Consider the following 17,944-nt stretch of genomic DNA (forward strand, 5'->3'; position numbering starts at 1 on the left):
GTTTGCATTATATGTGTAATACATGCTCACATATTGATAGTATATTACACTCAACTGTATGCAGAAGTATTTTAAATCATACCTTCGTAAAAGCTCAAATTTATAGCAGGCCCACAATGCATTCAGGATAAGCAAAAGAGCAAATAAGACCCAACCAGCAACGCAGCAATCTACGAAACCAAAGGCACAAGAAAAAAGAACACAGTCAGGAGAAACACTGATATCACTGTTATCAATTATTAAAGGTCTCTTTTTTCTCATTTTAACTGAACAAAATAGTGTGTCGACATGTGCAGTTACTGTATTTTTTGTCTGTTTCATGGCATGTACTTTCATATTACACCTTACATCAGGCACCACTATGTACCTTTGTTAACTCTCGTGTTGTCCTTACCAAAAAATATTGTTGCCTTGTTTGAAAAAAGTCCAAAAATTCAGAAAAAATTTCCCTAAATTTCAAAAATTTGCAAAATCTTCAGGAAGAAAATCCCTGAAAAGTTTCCCTCAAAAGTTTTACTTTTTTAAATAAAAATCCCCAAATTTGACAGCGAAATTCACTGGATTTTGGTAGATTTTTTTTCTGAATGTTCCTAAAAATTTTTTTATTTTTTTTACACCAAAAAATTTACGAAAATGTGGAAGTTCTCACTGTGAAAATATATATATATATATTTTCCACATTTTTAAAACTTTAAACGGGTCAATTTGACCAGCAGGACGACAGGAGGGTTTAATATCACTGGTCTACAATTTTTAAAAAGTTGCCAGCTTCTGAAATAAATTGTATCAATTCTTATGTATTTTGATGTGCTGAATTCAAATATGAAGACCGTTTTTTAAGATCGGCTACCATTGTTGAGATATCTGACACGTGTTTTTTTTAACCTTTTTTAATGTGCAAACAGTGAAATTTCCCAACAAAATTGTTACTTACGGCTTTTTAACATGCTTAAAGTTACTTAATATGCTTAAGTTACTGTTTTAACATGGCAGCAAGATGATACAAATTTTGTACGTTTATCAAACAGTTTTATGAATCAGCTTCCTTGCTGCAGTAGACCGGGTCACCTTCCATGTCGAAGAATGAGGGTGAGGTGACAATGGCTGAAAAAAATCTGGATCATATGATGTTGATGGCTGTTGATCATGTGTTTCATCCTCCTCCTCCTCATCAAACTCTAGTGAATACAATTCAGGAGGTGTAGGAATTGGCAGTCCTCCTCCATGAGGCACTGGACGCAAAACAGATGGAATATTGGGATATTGCACAGTCCACATTTTCTTTCTGGACAAGCCTTTCCCAACTGGAGGGACCATGCAGAAGTAGCAATCATTGGTGTGGTCAACTGGCTCACGTCATACCATGGAAACAGCAAATGGCATTGATTTCTCCTTCTTACTGAGCCACTGTCGCAGATTTGTTGCACAAGTGTTGCAACATCTATGTGGAGCCCAGTTTTTATCTTGATCACCAATTTTACATCCAAAATAAAGATGGTAGGCTTTCTTAACCGTAGGGGTTATGCTGCGCTTTTGGGATGCAAAAGTCACTTTGCCACAAATGTAGCGGAAGCAGTCGGGATTATTGATGCATGTGCGAGGCATTGCTGCATATCATGTCACTTTATACCTGCAACATATACAAGTTTCACATGTTCTGTACGGAGTTATTGTCACTTTTACTTAGAGCTCCACTCAGAGATACATTTTAGTTTATTTCTACTTTTCTGAGATATTCTTCTATGTTTAACACAACGTAACTTATGTATTATCCTGAACCAAGGCTCGTACATACTGACCTCCTGCGTATCTCAAAAACTAGAGCCAACTGACACTTTTAAACATCAGATTCTTTCTCAGTGACCCAAAAAACACAAGAAATGACTACTTATATTTGAGAAGCTTTTTGGTTGTAGACCAGTGTATTTCCTGAGAAACTTTCTTGTGCTTACAGGCACTGAAGCATTAAAGTAACTGAGGTATGAAATGAATGTGAACATGAATAAGAGTTTTCACAAGACAAGACATGCTCCAAGTTTTAAGCAGCTGAGGTTAGTGCCGTTCTGAGTGGATGGTGGGCGATATCCATGAATTTACTTGGGTGTGTTTTCAGCAAACCGGACCAGCCTACTACTTTTTTTAGCTCCCAGTTGCATTCCAGAATTTCCATGGTCTGGAATGTGCTCCTTGTCGGCCCTCTCAGTTGGACAAGTCTGGAGAGGGCCAGGAAGGTCAAAAAGAAGCAGTGATTTTATTCTAAAGTAGATTCCAAAAATACAAAACAGGAACAAACCTTTTACCACAACAACCTGAATATAGAGCTTGTGACTGTTGTTTCCATGCTGGTTGGATGCTTCGCATTCATAGAGGTCATTCAGATCAGGGGTCCAGCTCAAAAATTGTAGTTTTGCACCATCTACTGTGACAGAAGGCTGAGACACAGCCTCGCCGGATCTGGAAGAGATGAAGAAGGCTCAGCATTAAATGCACATTTTCAAAAAGGCCTTATAGCATAACAATGAAGCAGAACAACATTGCAAACGAGAGTTGTACCAAAAGTCAAATGATTTTCAATTCAGAAATCTTGATTCGAGGTAGCTGTTAACTATTATTGAAATACTACATAAAGGCAACAAAATAAAACAATAAGCATCTGGACAGCTCGCTTATAAACATTTTAAATCCTGTTCCTTCAGTCTGCGTAACAATAACCCCAGTTTTAGATGGCAATTTGACCAGGTTAACAATTTCACTCTGTTTCCAGTCTTTATGTTAAGCTAAGCTAACAGCTGTTGATGCAATTTCATTTTGATGAACAGATATGCAGATTTTATCCTTACTGTCATGTAACTACGCCACAAGCAAAATAAAAGCTGAACCAAAACACTGGAAAATTTATTCGGTTTAAGGTTTCCACTCTCTGATGTTGGACTAGCAAAAGGTCTCAGTGAGCTGCAATAAATACACAAATCCTACAGGTGTAATACGTCTTCCTTCAACTTCTCGCACAGTAAAACTCCTTCAGTTAAAAACCCACTCTTAACCCTTGAAACAAACAGCTTAGAAACCAGTTTCCCCGCAGCCTCCCATCAGTTGACCTACATCAACACAAAGAGTTTGCCCAGTTGTGGTGTAATCAGAAACGTGTTCAAAATTCCCTAAGGCACTTCTGATGCAAAATGACTTTAGCAGCTGAGTCTGAAATTTCACTCGACCACAAGACCATGTGGTGCATTTAGCAGTTAACAGCCGTTCGTGATAAGGAAATATCTTGACTAGCAGATGGAGTTCCGTTGCTGGTGGAGAGCAAAGACAGTGAAATTCTTCTTTGTTGCCAACACAAGGCACGACTGACCATGAGTCTGTGAAGAATGAAAGTTTTGAGTTTACTATCTATCCATCCATCCATCCATCATCTATATACTGCTTAATCCACATTAGGGTGGCAGGGTGCTGGACTCTATGCCAGCTGACTTAGGGTGAAGGCAGGAGACACTCTGGACAGGTAACAGTCTATCTCAGGACTACACATAAAGACAAACAGTCACACCTATGGTCAGTTTAAAATTATCAATTAACCTCAGCATGTTTTAGGACTGTGGGAGGAGACTGAAGATCCCCGAGAACACCCATGCATGCACAAGGAGAACAAGCCAACTCCATACAGAAAGATCCCAGGCCGGGACGCGAACCGAGGATCCTCTAGCTGCAAGGCGACAGTGCTAACCACAGAGTGACTGTGAAGCCCTCAAGGTTTACTAGTGTATCTCAAAAAAATATGAAGAAGTTCAATATTTCCCATTAGTTATTTTAGAAAGTGAACATATATAGTGAAAATATTCTGTACTGATTATACATACTGTGCAATATTTTGTGACTTTTAGCTCATGAAAATCTGAAATCCAGTATCTCAAATTATTAAAATACTCCATTTCGAGTTTCGTAAATTATGATTAAAAAAATATAAATACAGTGTATCTCTTGGTTTATTTCAGTACATGCAGAATAATAGGGAAGACTTCTGACTTGAAAGTTGTTCAGAAGAAGATCATGAACACCTCCACAGAGTTTAGGCCACAGAAAGTCAAGGTTGGCTGATGGTACAGTAGTGTAGTATCAATGGAAAGTGGCCTGGAAGAGAGAAGCATGGTAGGAAAACATACACAAGCAACTGGGAAGACCACAAATTTGAGAGGATTACCAAGAAGAGTGGGTTCAAGAACTTGGGAGAGCCTTAAAAGGAGTGAACTGAGGCTGACGTCAGTGCATCAAGTGTCATCAAGCACAGATGTCTTCAGGAAAGGAGATGCAGCTGTTGCAATGCTAATATCAAGCCACTCCTAAACCAGAGACAATGTCAGAAGCAAATTAACTGGGCTAAGGAGAAAAAGAGCTGGACTGTTGCTCAGTGGTCCAAATGTCTGATTTTCAGATAAAAATAAATTGTCCATTTCATTTAGAAATCAAGGTATCAAAGTCTGTAGTACGACTTGAGAAGCAGAATCCAAGATGAAGTCCAGTGTGAAGATTCTGCAGTCTATGACGATTTGAGGTGTCATGTCATCTACTGGTGTTGGCAACTGTTTACCAGGAGATTTTAAAGCACTTAATACTTCAATCTGCTGACAATCTTAGCACCTACCCACAGTAGAAAAACTATGATTAAATGGTAGATGGCTGATATTACTGTGTTTGATTGGCCAGCCGACTCACCTAACCTGAACCCCATAGAATCCTATACAGGATATTGTAAAAAGGAAAATGAGAAACACCTGCCCAATTTTACAGAAAAGCTGAAGGCTGCTTTCAAGGCAACCTAGGCTTTAACAACATCCCAGCAGTGCCACAGGCAGATCACCCCCATACCACACTTCATTGATATGATTGATTTGTAAGTGAAGTACTCCCGACTGAGTGCTGAGGGTGTTGAAAAAAATTTGCCTGAAGTCCTCGTGAAGTTTGCCATAGTGGGGTGGTTATTAGCATTCGGGTATATGGAGAGCTTGCCAACACAGAGCGTGAGTCTGTTAAGTCGACCAGAACATTTTCAGAGTAAAACATTTTATACAGTGACATGACAGTTGGGAGGTGACACTATGTAAATACAAAAGAGAACGCTGGTCAGTTTGCATGTGGTTCCCAACTAAAGACAAATGGTGATGGAGTCAAGGTGTCTGATGAACAACAAAAGAAAAGAGAAAGGGAGTTCTGGCAGGCAACATATGGTAAGTGAGTTATCAGTGGCACAGGTAATGGAATAAAGAGTGACGCTAGGGGTAACTAGAGTCCCTATATTATCAGAGTATCGACATGAGGGGTCCAAAAAATTTTGGTCACGTGATGTATAGGCGCCATTTTGTTTCCTATTCATGAACGTGGGGTTTTCCTGTTAACGTTGTTTACACCGCAGAGAGTAATTGTAGGTCCTTTTTCGCTTCCTAAATACCTGAAAAATGATGGGCTGTTGTGCCTTTGGGTGCGCAAATCGATCGGAGAAGGGATTCAACATGTTTAGATTTCCCAGTAATAGTGAAAGAAGGAAACTGTGGGAAAATAAAGTCCGGAGAGTGGGATGGAAACCGACTTCATCATCATTTTTGTGCCAGGTTAGTCCCATGTATGTGCTTTCATGTTATGATGTATGGGTGAATGACAGATAGAAAAGTTTGATGTGATTTTAGGCAGTTGTGGTTATTTTGACTTTGACCATTTTCATGCATGGAGATGCACGAACCCCATTAAACTTAAGCGGCCCGTATGTGCAAACGTATTTTCCTAAATTGACCGAAGCTGCAAACTCGATGATAGAAACATTATACACCCATGGAAAACTTAGATTCTCATGAATCCGCCGGTATAAACCACTTTCAGATGTGATTACCACAGCGGGTAATATAAACATATTTGTCCAACAAATAACGTAAACAGCAAAACTCACCTTTGAAGGCTCAAAACTAGTCACGGATGAAAATATTCCACAAAAAACGGCCATAATCCAACCTTGGACATCCAGACAAAACAAGCCAGCAAAATATTTTGTCCAAAACATGTCTTGTAATCAGTAAACAATCCACAAATAGCTAGCTTTCGTGAATGTGCACCTCGCGCTGCGCGTCCCATATTGAGTGAATGGAAACAAAATGGCTTCAAATCCCCAGTTGTCGCTACTCTGATAATATAGGGACTCTAGGGGTAACGAGTGTCTCTAGCAAAAAGGATGTGCTATTTTCTTCATCAGTGGTATATAGGATCATACTTTTCAGAAGCTGGATGTATTGTAAATACTTCTGCTGATTGATCTTAAGACATATTCTAATCATTTGAGGTATAGGAATTCAGATTTTCATGAGCTATAAGTCATAATCATCTACATTAAAAATAAGACGTTTCCAAAAACGACTTCAAAAAAGAACATTGTACAGTAATCGTCCAAAATACAAAGTAAACAATCAGCTGGTGATTACCATGGAGCATTTAACAGTTAACAAACCTACAGAGCTAAATGGCATCACAAAGAGTCCAGAAAAATGATGGAAATGAATGTAGTACAGTACACACGTGGACAAAATTGTTGGTACCCCTCAGTTAAAGAAGGAAAAACCCACAATTCTCACTGAAATCACTTGAAACTCACAAAAGTAACAATAAATAAAAATTTATTGAAAATTAAATAATCAAAAACAGCCATCACTTTTGAATTGTTGATTAACATAATTATTTAAAAAAAACAAACTAATGAAACAGGCCTGGACAAAAATGATGGTACCTCTATAAAAGATTGAAAACTATTTGACCAGAGTGACATGATTAACTCAGGTGTGTCATTTAATTGACATCACAGGTGTTTCCAAACTCATAATCAGTCAGTCTGCCTATTTAAAGGGAGACAAGTAGTCACCCTGCTGATTGGTGAAAAGGTGTGTACCACACTGAACATGGACAACAGAAAGCGAAGGAGAGAATTGTCCCAGGACATCCGAAAAAAAATTATAGACAAACATCTTAAAGGTAAAGGCTATAAGACCATCTCTAAACAGCTTGAAGTTCCTGTGACAACAGTGGCTCATATTATTCAGAAGTTCAAGACCCACGGGACAGTAGCCAACCTCCCTGGACGTGGCCGCAAGAGGAAAATTGGTGACAAATTGAAGAGACGGATCGTTCGAATTGTATCCAAAGAGCCCAGAGCAACCTCCAAAGAAATTAAAGGTGAACTCCAAGGCCAAGGTACATCAGTGTCAGATCGCACCATTCGTCGTTGTTTGAGCCAAAGTGGACTTCATGGGAGACGACCAAGGAGGACACCACTGCTGAAAAAAACTCATAAAAAAGCGAGACTGGAATTTGCAAAAATGCATGTTGACAAGCCACAAAGCTTCTGGGAGAATGTCCTTTGGACAGATGAGACCAAACTGGAGCTTTTTGGTAAGGCACATCAACTCTATGTTCATAGACTCAAAAACCAAGCATACGAAGAAAAGAACACTGTCCCTACGGTGAAACATGGAGGAGGCTCAGTAATGTTTTGGGGCTGCTTTGCTGCATCTGGCACAGGGTGTCTTGAAAGTGTGCAAGGTACGATGAAATCTGAAGACTATCAAGGCATTCTGGAGAGAAATGTGCTGCCTAGTGTCAGAAAGCTTGGTCTCAGTCGCAGGTCATGGGTCTTCCAACAGGACAACGATCCAAAACACACAGCCAAAAACACCCAAGAATGGCTGAGAGAAAAGCGTTGGACTATTCTAAAGTGGCCTTCTATGAGCCCAGATCTGAATCCCATTGAACATATGTGGAAGGAACTGAAACATGCCATTTGGAGAAGACACCCATCAAACCTGAGACAACTGGAGCTGTTTGCTCAAGAGGGGTGGGCCAAAATACCTATTGACAGCTGCAGAACGCTCATTGACAAATACAGAAATCGTTTAATTGCAGTGATTGCCTCAAAAGGTTGTGCAACAAAATATTAAGTTATGGGTACCATCATTTTTGTCCAGCCCTATTTCATTAGTTTGTTTTTTTAAATAATTATGTTAATCAACAATTCAAAAGTGATGGCTGATTTTGATTATTTAATTTTCAATAAATTTTTATTTATTGTTACTTTTGTGAGTTTCAAGTGATTTCAGTGAGAATTGTGGGTTTTTCCTTCTTTAACTGAGGGGTACCAACAATTTTGTCCACGTGTGTACTATCCATCCACTTCTACTTTTCGGGGGTCCAGTGGCAGAAGCAGCAATGCTTTTCAGCTCTTTCCGGCTTCCCAAGACGTTCCCAGACTAGATGAGGTACATAACCCTCAGGCGGGTTTTGGGTCTTTCCCAGCGACTACTCCCAGGCGGAAGTGCTTGGAAAATCTAAAAAGGAAGTCTCCCTGGAGGCATTCAAATCAGATGTCCAAACCCTCTTAACTGGTTCCTTTTGATGCAAAGTAGCAGCGACTCTACTTAGAGTTCACTCCGGATGTCCGAGCTTCTCACCCTATCTCTAAGGCTGAGCCCAGCCACCCAACAGAGTACTATAGTTGTTTTATTTCAGCAGGATGTGTTTATTGCTACTAACAAGTTCCACTCCAATACCTAACCGGTGCTTATTGTTAGTTTTGTTACAACTTGTTTCTGCTGACTTGAGTAGCCAAAAAATTTCACAATGTAGGTTTTAAATCACTTAAGCCACGGCACCACTTAAATGTATACTGATAGCAGTAATTCCAGGAAGCTTTGAATTTTCTGTTTAAACAAAATTAGAGTGGATTAGAATGGACTCAATTTGTCATTGCACAAGTACTCAGACAACAAAGTGCAGCTTAGTATCATATAGAAGTGCAAAAGCAGCAGTAAAGTGCATTATATTCAGTATGGTATAGACAGGACATTACAGTATAAACAGAATTATAAGAATGAGCAGACAGCAAATACAATTTTCACCAGCCTCTGCAGTGTTCTCAGGTCTGAGACAGAGCAGTTTCCGTACCAGACTGTGATGCAGTTGCTCTGGTTGTTCTCTGTGGATGAAAAAGAATTCCACTCTCAAAATGAGGATCTTAAGGTCAGGGTCTCTTTAATCAGGCAGTGCACAGAATCTCACACAACACCGGGCTATGGGAGAGGAGCTCTACGAACAAAAGTAATGACAGTATTTAAACAATTGTCTCACGTTGTTTAGCAACGTGCAACTTCTCTATGTTTTGGACAGTGAGTCTTTTGTTCTGAAATCTTATCTGGCATTGGTATGTAACTTTCTCTTCAAGGCCACCTGCACATTCTCACAGACTTAAAGTTCCTGCAAAGCAAGTGATACAATCCTCAGTATTTTTCCATCTTTCTCAATGTTGCATCAGCAGAAGTTCACCAGGATTTCTGAGACAAGTTGATTTTCTCAGTTTGCTCAGAAAGAAGAGATGTTGGCGAGCCTTCATCTTTAGGGTCGATGTGTTGAAGGTTTAGGAGAGGTCCTTGGAGATGTGGATGAGCAGACACTTGCAGATGGAAACATGATCAAACTCAGTTCTGTTGATGTAGACGGGGTCGAGTGAGCAACCTCGTCTTTCTCTCTCGATGATCTCCTTGGCCTTGCTCGTGTCGAGGGCCAGGTTGTTGTTGGTGCACCATACTGCCACCCTGTAGGCTCATAGTCGTTCAAGAATCTGCAAACTTCATAATAGTGTTGGAACCATGTACAGGCGTGCAGTCATAGATGAACAGGGAGTAGACAAGAGAACTGGTGACTTATAGATTGAAGAATCCATGGTAATCATTTAAATGATGTTAATACAGTAAGGCTATCAATGCTGGCGACAATGGTTGAAAGTAACAGTGTTCATTTACATAAATTCTATATTTTTGCCTATTTCCATTTTATTCTGTCGTATTTTGTACCTTAGATTCTATGCAGTTGCAAGAGCGGAATACTCCTCCATGCCCCTACATGTATTTGACAGCAAGACTTACAAATTAATTTTAACAAATAAATAACAGATTTTACTTTAAAAAAAATATAACTCTCTTATAAAACACAATAGTTTTTCTCAACCAACCAGTGCATAAAATCTGCTCCATTTGAACCAAATAAAACATTTACACATACACCCCCTGTCAAAAGTTTTAGGACACTTTCTCATTCATATAAAGTAGAACCTGTCCTACAACTTTTGACAGGGGGTGTATCTACCAAATTTGGTACACATATGCAACACATCAGGCTGAACAAAAAGTCAGTGACAGCCACATTTCAAACCCAACAGGAAGTGAGCTATTTTACATTGAATGTCAGATTTTGCCCATTTTTCATTTTTTTCTAGAGCGAACTCCTCCTAGGGGAAAACTTCAATTCACCTCATATTGGGCCAGTACATAGGAGGCCTTAATGAACCAAAGTCAAAATCTTTTTCCAAAGTCAAAGGGCGTGTCCGTGGCGGCCTCTGGAATTTTGATCCTTCGCCATGAAATTTCAAATGCTGTGTAAATGTCCTGAACATGCTCCAATCTGCCTGAAACTTTACATGTCTGATCAGAGTCCTGCCCTGATCACATCCATATGATCCTGAAACTTTTGACAGGGGGTGTAAATACCTTACTGATATCATATGTACCCACTAAACATTTTATTTAAGCATTACATTGAGTTAAGCATTTCTTAATAAAGTAAAGAATGTGAGTTCATTTTCCACAACTTCCCATTAACCTCTGAACTCCAAACATGTTTTTTGTTTTGTTTTTTCACTCCTGTGGGATAATTTTTCACAGAAATATTAAGTCCTGCACTGCTATGGAAACAGCACAACCATGGCAACAAGTTTGGAGAACTCAAAAATGTCTTTTCTGCAGTACAACAATGGCATAGTTGTCCTGTCCATGTTCCGCTCATAGATCATGTTTTAATTAATTCCTGTTTTATGTCACTATGTCCTGTTTTTTGTGCATACTCATCCTCTGTCTCGTTTTAGGAACTTTGATACTGCTCAGGCTTCTTTGCTTTTCCGCCTGTGTTATCATCTTACCTGCCGTGATGTGCTCCATTTGTGTGATGGTCTTACCCCTCTCCTCATGTTCTCTGTAAATATGTCTTGAGGTGTGTGAACAGCATCAAAGCGTCTTCCCAGTGTTAGCTCTGCGGTTTTTGTGATATGGATACCGCTGCCTAGTTATTGTGCTTTTTGTATGATAAGCTTGGAGTCGTGCATTTGATTCCATATGCTGGTTGTACTGTGATAATAAAGCCATGAAACATAAATAAGAAAAGATAAAACTTTAATTATTAAAAAATGAAATAAATTAATTTAAAAAAACTGGACTCCACAAGTAAAGCATTTATCCAAGTACCCACAATGCTGTAAAAATGGTGGCTTTACATACAATATATTTAACTACTTAGATTTTCAGTTTGTTTCACCCATCTGTACTGTGTCAACACTGCCTGCAGTTCAATCCAGTCTAGCAAAAATAAATACATAAATAAAGTCACTGAATTTTTGTTTTGGTAGAGGTGAATCACTAAAAGCTTCTTGGTTGCACTGAGGGTCGCAGAAATAATAAATAGATTAACTTTTTATTTTTCATTTTGACAGAATCCTGTTAGGGCACTGCTAACAGTTTATTTTTGGTTAAATTTGACAAGAGACATGGAAAATAAACTGACCTTGATTAAATATAACAATTCTAACCTTTAGTTTGGTTAATTTGTCTCATAGAACACATCAGTTTAAAACCCAACAGTTTTGTCTATTACTGTGGTGTTGATCATTGGTTTAATTGGGTAATTTGCCAAATCTTGGAGCCACCGAGCCAAATAATGCAATTTATTCAGTGGTCATCTATGTATAACTCTAAAACAGACCAAAAGCACTCAAAATAAAAAAGGTGTCATATCCAGCACACCTTCAATTCAAGATTTCACATCAATCCTCCTGAGTTTTCAGAAAACCAAGATTACTCCAAGGACAAGCACTGAGCAACAGTCGATATATTTTGTCTTGTTTTGAGACAAGTTGGCTTGGTCTTCCAAAATTGCTATGTTCCTATAATCATTGTACCATAAGTGCTTAACCTTTTTATGCACTACTTTTTCTGTCAAGTCACAAATCTGCAACAACACAGTTCTGCCCAGTATGTCATAGACCAGTATTTTTATGCGTTGTCGTCAGATAGAATAAATGTAGGTAGAATAAATTTTACTTATTCCATTCCTAAACTGAATTTGTTCTCTAGATTAATGACGCACTTCTGCAACGAGCTTAACTGACTCATTTCTCTATTGTCTCATCACATTTGCACAGCCTGACTCTGAGCACACTTTTCACATGACTATCATAATAAAAATAACGGCAGCTGAACATCCACTTCCCATTTCCACTTTGTTCTCATGTGAAACAGTTTTTTGGCAGCAACATATACATACACTGTAAATAAAAAATCCCAATAAAGACAGGATTGACTATCGTGTTTATTGCTGCAACATGTGGGAGAGTCTCGATAAGACTGTGTAAACAGCAATTAATCTGGATTTCAAAGGCAACCGTCTTTGGAGAGGACTTAGGCCTTTATTTATTAACTCGCTGCTTCCCAGTACATGCAAGCTCAGTGTCATGTCAACATTTTAGCTTTTTCATGATTGGTAGGAACTTCATATAAAAAAAACCCCTACAATAATATTGAGGTGGTGGGTAAACATTCGTCAGCAGCAACGGAAAAATGGAAAAACTGGAATGACTGATGGCTAAGCAGATTATTTCTGGTAAAGTGTGACCTTCATAAGGCTGAGTGTGACTCTGATTACTGAAATGGAAGTAGAGTCATGTGAAAAAAATAAGGCCATTCCATGGAAATGACTGACTATCAACATATTTAAATTGGCAAAAACTCAACCGTTGAAAGAGTCCCTGCAGACAGTCAAACAAATGACACATTTTACAGTTATTTACATAATTTAATTCTTAAATGGTGGTAGAAATGTTATACTGTGTTGCCTCTATGACTCAGCAGCTTGTAGTAATTACCTCTATTATTCTGCATCATGTCAAAGAGTGAAGAAGTCCATTAGAATCTGTCAACAATAATGACATTAAGTACATTAGTAAATCCACCAATGAAAGATGGATGGATATGGAAAAGGTCCTGTCAAAGCCCAGAGTTGAATCTGTTCAAAATGCTAACGACAGGATTTGAAAACTGTATTTTTCTGCCAGGAAACTTGTGTAAATTTATCCAAAACGTCAACCGCTTCCATGAGATGTACATATTTTTTCACATGACTTTATGTGCTGCTAAACTTTTAATGCTAGCTGTTAGCAGGATACAGCTAACATCAGCAGGCTCTATACACACGTGGACAAAATTGTTGGTACCCCTCAGTTAAAGAAGGAAAAACCCACAATTCTCACTGAAATCACTTGAAACTCACAAAAGTAACAATAAATAAAAATTTATTGAAAATTAAATAATCAAAATCAGCCATCACTTTTGAATTGTTGATTAACATAATTATTTAAAAAAACAAACTAATGAAATAGGGCTGGACAAAAATGATGGTACCCATAACTTAATATTTTGTTGCACAACCTTTTGAGGCAATCACTGCAATTAAACGATTTCTGTATTTGTCAATGAGCGTTCTGCAGCTGTCAACAGGTATTTTGGCCCACTCCTCATGAGCAAACAGCTCCAGTTGTCTCAGGTTTGATGGGTGTCTTCTCCAAATGGCATGTTTCAGTTCCTTCCACATATGTTCAATGGGATTCAGATCTGGGCTCATAGAAGGCCACTTTAGAATAGTCCAACGCTTTTCTCTCAGCCATTCTTGGGTGTTTTTGGCTGTGTGTTTTGGATCGTTGTCCTGTTGGAAGACCCATGACCTGCGACTGAGACCAAGCTTTCTGACACTAGGCAGCACATTTCTCTCCAGAATGCCTTGATAGTCTTCAGATTTCATCGTACCTTGCACACTTTCAAGACACCCTGTGCCAGATGCAGCAAAGCAGCCCCAAAACATTACTGAGCCTCCTCCATGTTTCACCGTAGGGACAGTGTTCTTTTCTTCGTATGCTTGGTTTTTGAGTCTATGAACATAGAGTTGATGTGCCTTACCAAAAAGCTCCAGTTTGGTCTCATCTGTCCAAAGGACATTCTCCCAGAAGCTCTGTGGCTTGTCAACATGCATTTTTGCAAATTCCAGTCTCGCTTTTTTATGAGTTTTTTTCAGCAGTGGTGTCCTCCTTGGTCGTCTCCCATGAAGTCCACTTTGGCTCAAACGACGACGAATGGTGCGATCTGACACTGATGTACCTTGGCCTTGGAGTTCACCTTTAATTTCTTTGGAGGTTGCTCTGGGCTCTTTGGATACAATTCGAACGATCCGTCTCTTCAATTTGTCATCAATTTTCCTCTTGCGGCCACGTCCAGGGAGGTTGGCTACTGTCCCGTGGGTCTTGAACTTCTGAATAATATGAGCCACTGTTGTCACAGGAACTTCAAGCTGTTTAGAGATGGTCTTATAGCCTTTACCTTTAAGATGTTTGTCTATAATTTTTTCGGATGTCCTGGGACAATTCTCTCCTTCGCTTTCTGTTGTCCATGTTCAGTGTGGTACACACCTTTTCACCAAACAGCAGGGTGACTACTTGTCTCCCTTTAAATAGGCAGACTGACTGATTATGAGTTTGGAAACACCTGTGATGTCAATTAAATGACACACCTGAGTTAATCATGTCACTCTGGTCAAATAGTTTTCAATCTTTTATAGAGGTACCATCATTTTTGTCCAGGCCTGTTTCATTAGTTTGTTTTTTTAAATAACTATGTTAATCAACAATTCAAAAGTAATGGCTGTTTTTGATTATTTAATTTTCAATAAATTTTTATTTATTGTTACTTTTGTGAGTTTCAAGTGATTTCAGTGAGAATTGTGGGTTTTTCCTTCTTTAACTGAGGGGTACCAACAATTTTGTCCACGTGTGTATTTCTATACCTGACCTGTAAATGTCAGTGCCGGTCAAGTTCCTGTCTACTGGCTGTTGTTATCACAGCTGCAGCAGAAGCAGTTTGCATTTTTGTTAATCTTTGACTACATTGTTTTATGGCCTGGATATTTTGAATATCCAAGCATAGATACAAAAAGGAGAACAACCAAGTCCTGAGCTCAACTGCTAAACCCAGTAAATGTGAACAACTAATCCAAATGTGAAGATGTAAAACCAGCTGAGGAAAACCTACCAAACCTGAGAAGACAGACATTTCCATGAGATATGAATCCGATTTCATTCAGTGATGCTAAAAACATTACAGGGTCATTCCAGGTGAAATGATCAGATATTCCTTGGGGGTGTTGCTGCACCATTTTCAAATTAGTCCTAAATTTGTATGCAATTAGATAGTCACAAAAGTACTTTCTATGCAAATTGTAGCCCTGTAGCTCAAATAGTTTCTGAGTTGTGGGGGTCTGAAATTTTCAGAATTTGGGCTATAAAAAGCCTTGCCAGCATTTTTTGCATCTTTAAGTGGTTATTTCTCAGCCTCTAGACATACCAGAGAGCTGTGAGTTGGTAAACAAGGCCTCTGCATGTAGCTAGTGCCCCACAAACATCCCCAGGTGTTTCCCTACACTCTGCAGGCCATGGGGGCTTGCTAAAAATGCTAAAAAATTAAGAGATACCTACTCACGAGTGGAGTTTGGGACCTTAAAAGTACTGGAAATACTGCACAGAAGCGTTCTAACACCCCTGGGTTCCATTCTACACAAACTTGTGTCATAACTTAGCAAACTGGAGCTTTCTAGGTACCTCAGTTTGGAAAACATGAGCTCCCAAAGTTGGACGAGATTTTTAATTGGCTATTTTTGGTGGCAAAAATCTCAGTGTGTGACAGGTACCAGAGACCCTAACTTTTTCTACAAGACAGTTCCATCTGTCTTCTATCGCTGTACAAAAAAGCAGCAGGGTTATATTTGTAGTTACTGAGATATTCTTACTCAAAATGGCATGGGGAATGTCAAAATCGTTTTTTGCTTTTTTTGGGATACAAGTATTGGTAGTCATTTCAATGGTAGTATTATGTATGTTTTGTTCTTTTTGAAATGTTAGTTGTTAAAGGTGACTACCTTCAAAAAGTGTAATGACATGTTGACACCCATTTGCAATGCATACATGTAGTTATAACATACACATACAAATTACATGTACTGAGAAATAACCACTTAAAGATGCAAAAAACGGTGGCAAGGCTTTTTATAGCCCAAATTCTGAAAATTTCAGACCCCCACAACTCAGAAACTATTTGAGCTACAGGCCTACAATTTTGCATAGTAAGTACTTTTGTGACTGTCTAATGGCATGCAAATTTAGGACTAATTTGAAAATGGTGCGACAACCACCATCTGGTGAAACCACACGGAATGACCCTATAGCAAGCTCTGCTTACTTTCAGTTTTCTCTCTCTGTTCCATTCATACATAACAGCTCAATTCAATGCTGCCCTTTATTGTGCCTATTATTATGAGAAAAACCCACCAACAATATTCCATTATATGGGCGCGGTTCTAAATACAAAAAAGCATATCTCCAAGGTTTGAACTCTTAAATAATAAATGTTGGGAAGTATGCTTACCTATTTATCACCTTTCTTTGTCCCTTTCACAGAGATGTTCTGCTCCTGTGCTTTGAATGAACCTCTTCTGAATGCATAACACCTCATAATTCAACTGTATAAGCTTTATAAGATGCTAAAACTGCAGCAACAACAGTCATTTACTTTGTAAGAAGAGCATGTGTGACAAAATGGTACTTTCTTATCTTTTATGTGTTCTTTTAACCTTTTTGTTTAGCAACAAATAAAACAAAAAGGCAAATGTTAAGAAGTGAAATGGAGCAAATGGTGATTTCATGAGACAGTGGATTTTCAGGAGTACAGTCATTCAAAGGTAGCTAGAAATATTCATGTTTACCAGCTCTCAAGTGGTTTGAAAACATTACTTACACATTTATCTTAAATTTGACAAAAGGTAAGTTGATTCCATTCATATTTTACTGTGGAGGCTTATCCTAGGCCTGTTTCTATTCGACAAATTTTCTCGGAAGACCAACAAGCTGAAGTTCAATTTGCCACGTTATCACACTTGTGATGTTTGATTTGGTATTGTGTTCTGACATCTATTTTTCAAAATTCACTTTCAGCACCATTTCCACTCTTTTTCTGTGGGATGCGTAGGACTCAGTATTTTAACACTGGAGCTAAAATACACATTTCATTCCATTTCAGCACACACAAACCAGACCACATAACTATCCTTTGACTTCATTTGACTACTGGCACAACTCTGTGATCACTACACAACACAATACAAAACAAACAAAACATCTTGTTTGGTATGTCAACTGAAATTCAAATTACTGTACCTTTTCCAGGTAAAATTTGCTGGGGGGTTTGCTTTACTCTCGCATTCAAACGTGTTTGGTGATGTTTTAATGATGTTCACTTCCATGGGGGGGACTGCGAAAGAGGAAGGTAAAAGGGGAATGTGTTATTTCTGTAACTGACTTCATCATGACTATAGCAGCTATCACATAAACACACAGTAGCAAAAAAATAAAATAAAAATAAAATACACAAACTTTCTGTCTCTGTGCTTTCTGACACTGGCTGATTACAGGAATCAACAGACCTGATTACAGGAAACTATAATTTAAGACTGCAATATTAAAACCTCTACGATAGGGGGACTCTTGGAAGTTTAGACAGATGTTAGAGATATTAAATTATTAAAATGGCTTTTCTCAGTTTCTGCATCTCTATAAGAGTTTCTTTTGCCGCCGCTGTGAGTGGAGCCTTTCAAGCAAAAACAAAAAAACACAAAAACCAGTTTCTCATCAACACAAATATAGAAAATCAAGGTCAAAATGATACATGGCCCAGCAGTTTTTCAACACCTTCAAATGAAAAGCAGGAACTGCTGCTGT

The 17,944-nt window shown here is 38.6% G+C and overlaps 1 protein-coding gene across 8 annotated transcripts in view; it reads right to left on the minus strand.

Annotated features, from left to right (window-relative positions):
• si:ch211-214p13.3 (nectin-1) overlaps positions 1-17,944 on the minus strand; it is a 90,800-nt gene that overhangs the window by 53,312 nt on the left and 19,544 nt on the right. For 6 of the 8 annotated variants that reach the window (XM_051959208.1, XM_051959211.1, XM_022199570.2 and 3 more), the window contains exons 4-6: positions 17,384-17,477; positions 2,294-2,454; positions 83-170 (exon numbers count right to left, since the gene is read on the minus strand). In XM_051959208.1, the coding sequence (XP_051815168.1) occupies positions 83-170; positions 2,294-2,454; positions 17,384-17,477 (343 nt within the window). Of the gene's footprint in view, positions 1-82; positions 171-2,293; positions 2,455-9,035; positions 9,654-17,383; positions 17,478-17,944 lie in introns of those variants that run through there. The other 2 variants (XM_051959213.1, XM_051959212.1) reach the window with 2 other exon arrangements.

Source organism: Acanthochromis polyacanthus, chromosome 14 (assembly GCF_021347895.1).
Source record: "Acanthochromis polyacanthus isolate Apoly-LR-REF ecotype Palm Island chromosome 14, KAUST_Apoly_ChrSc, whole genome shotgun sequence".
Classification (NCBI taxonomy): Eukaryota; Metazoa; Chordata; class Actinopteri; family Pomacentridae; genus Acanthochromis; species Acanthochromis polyacanthus.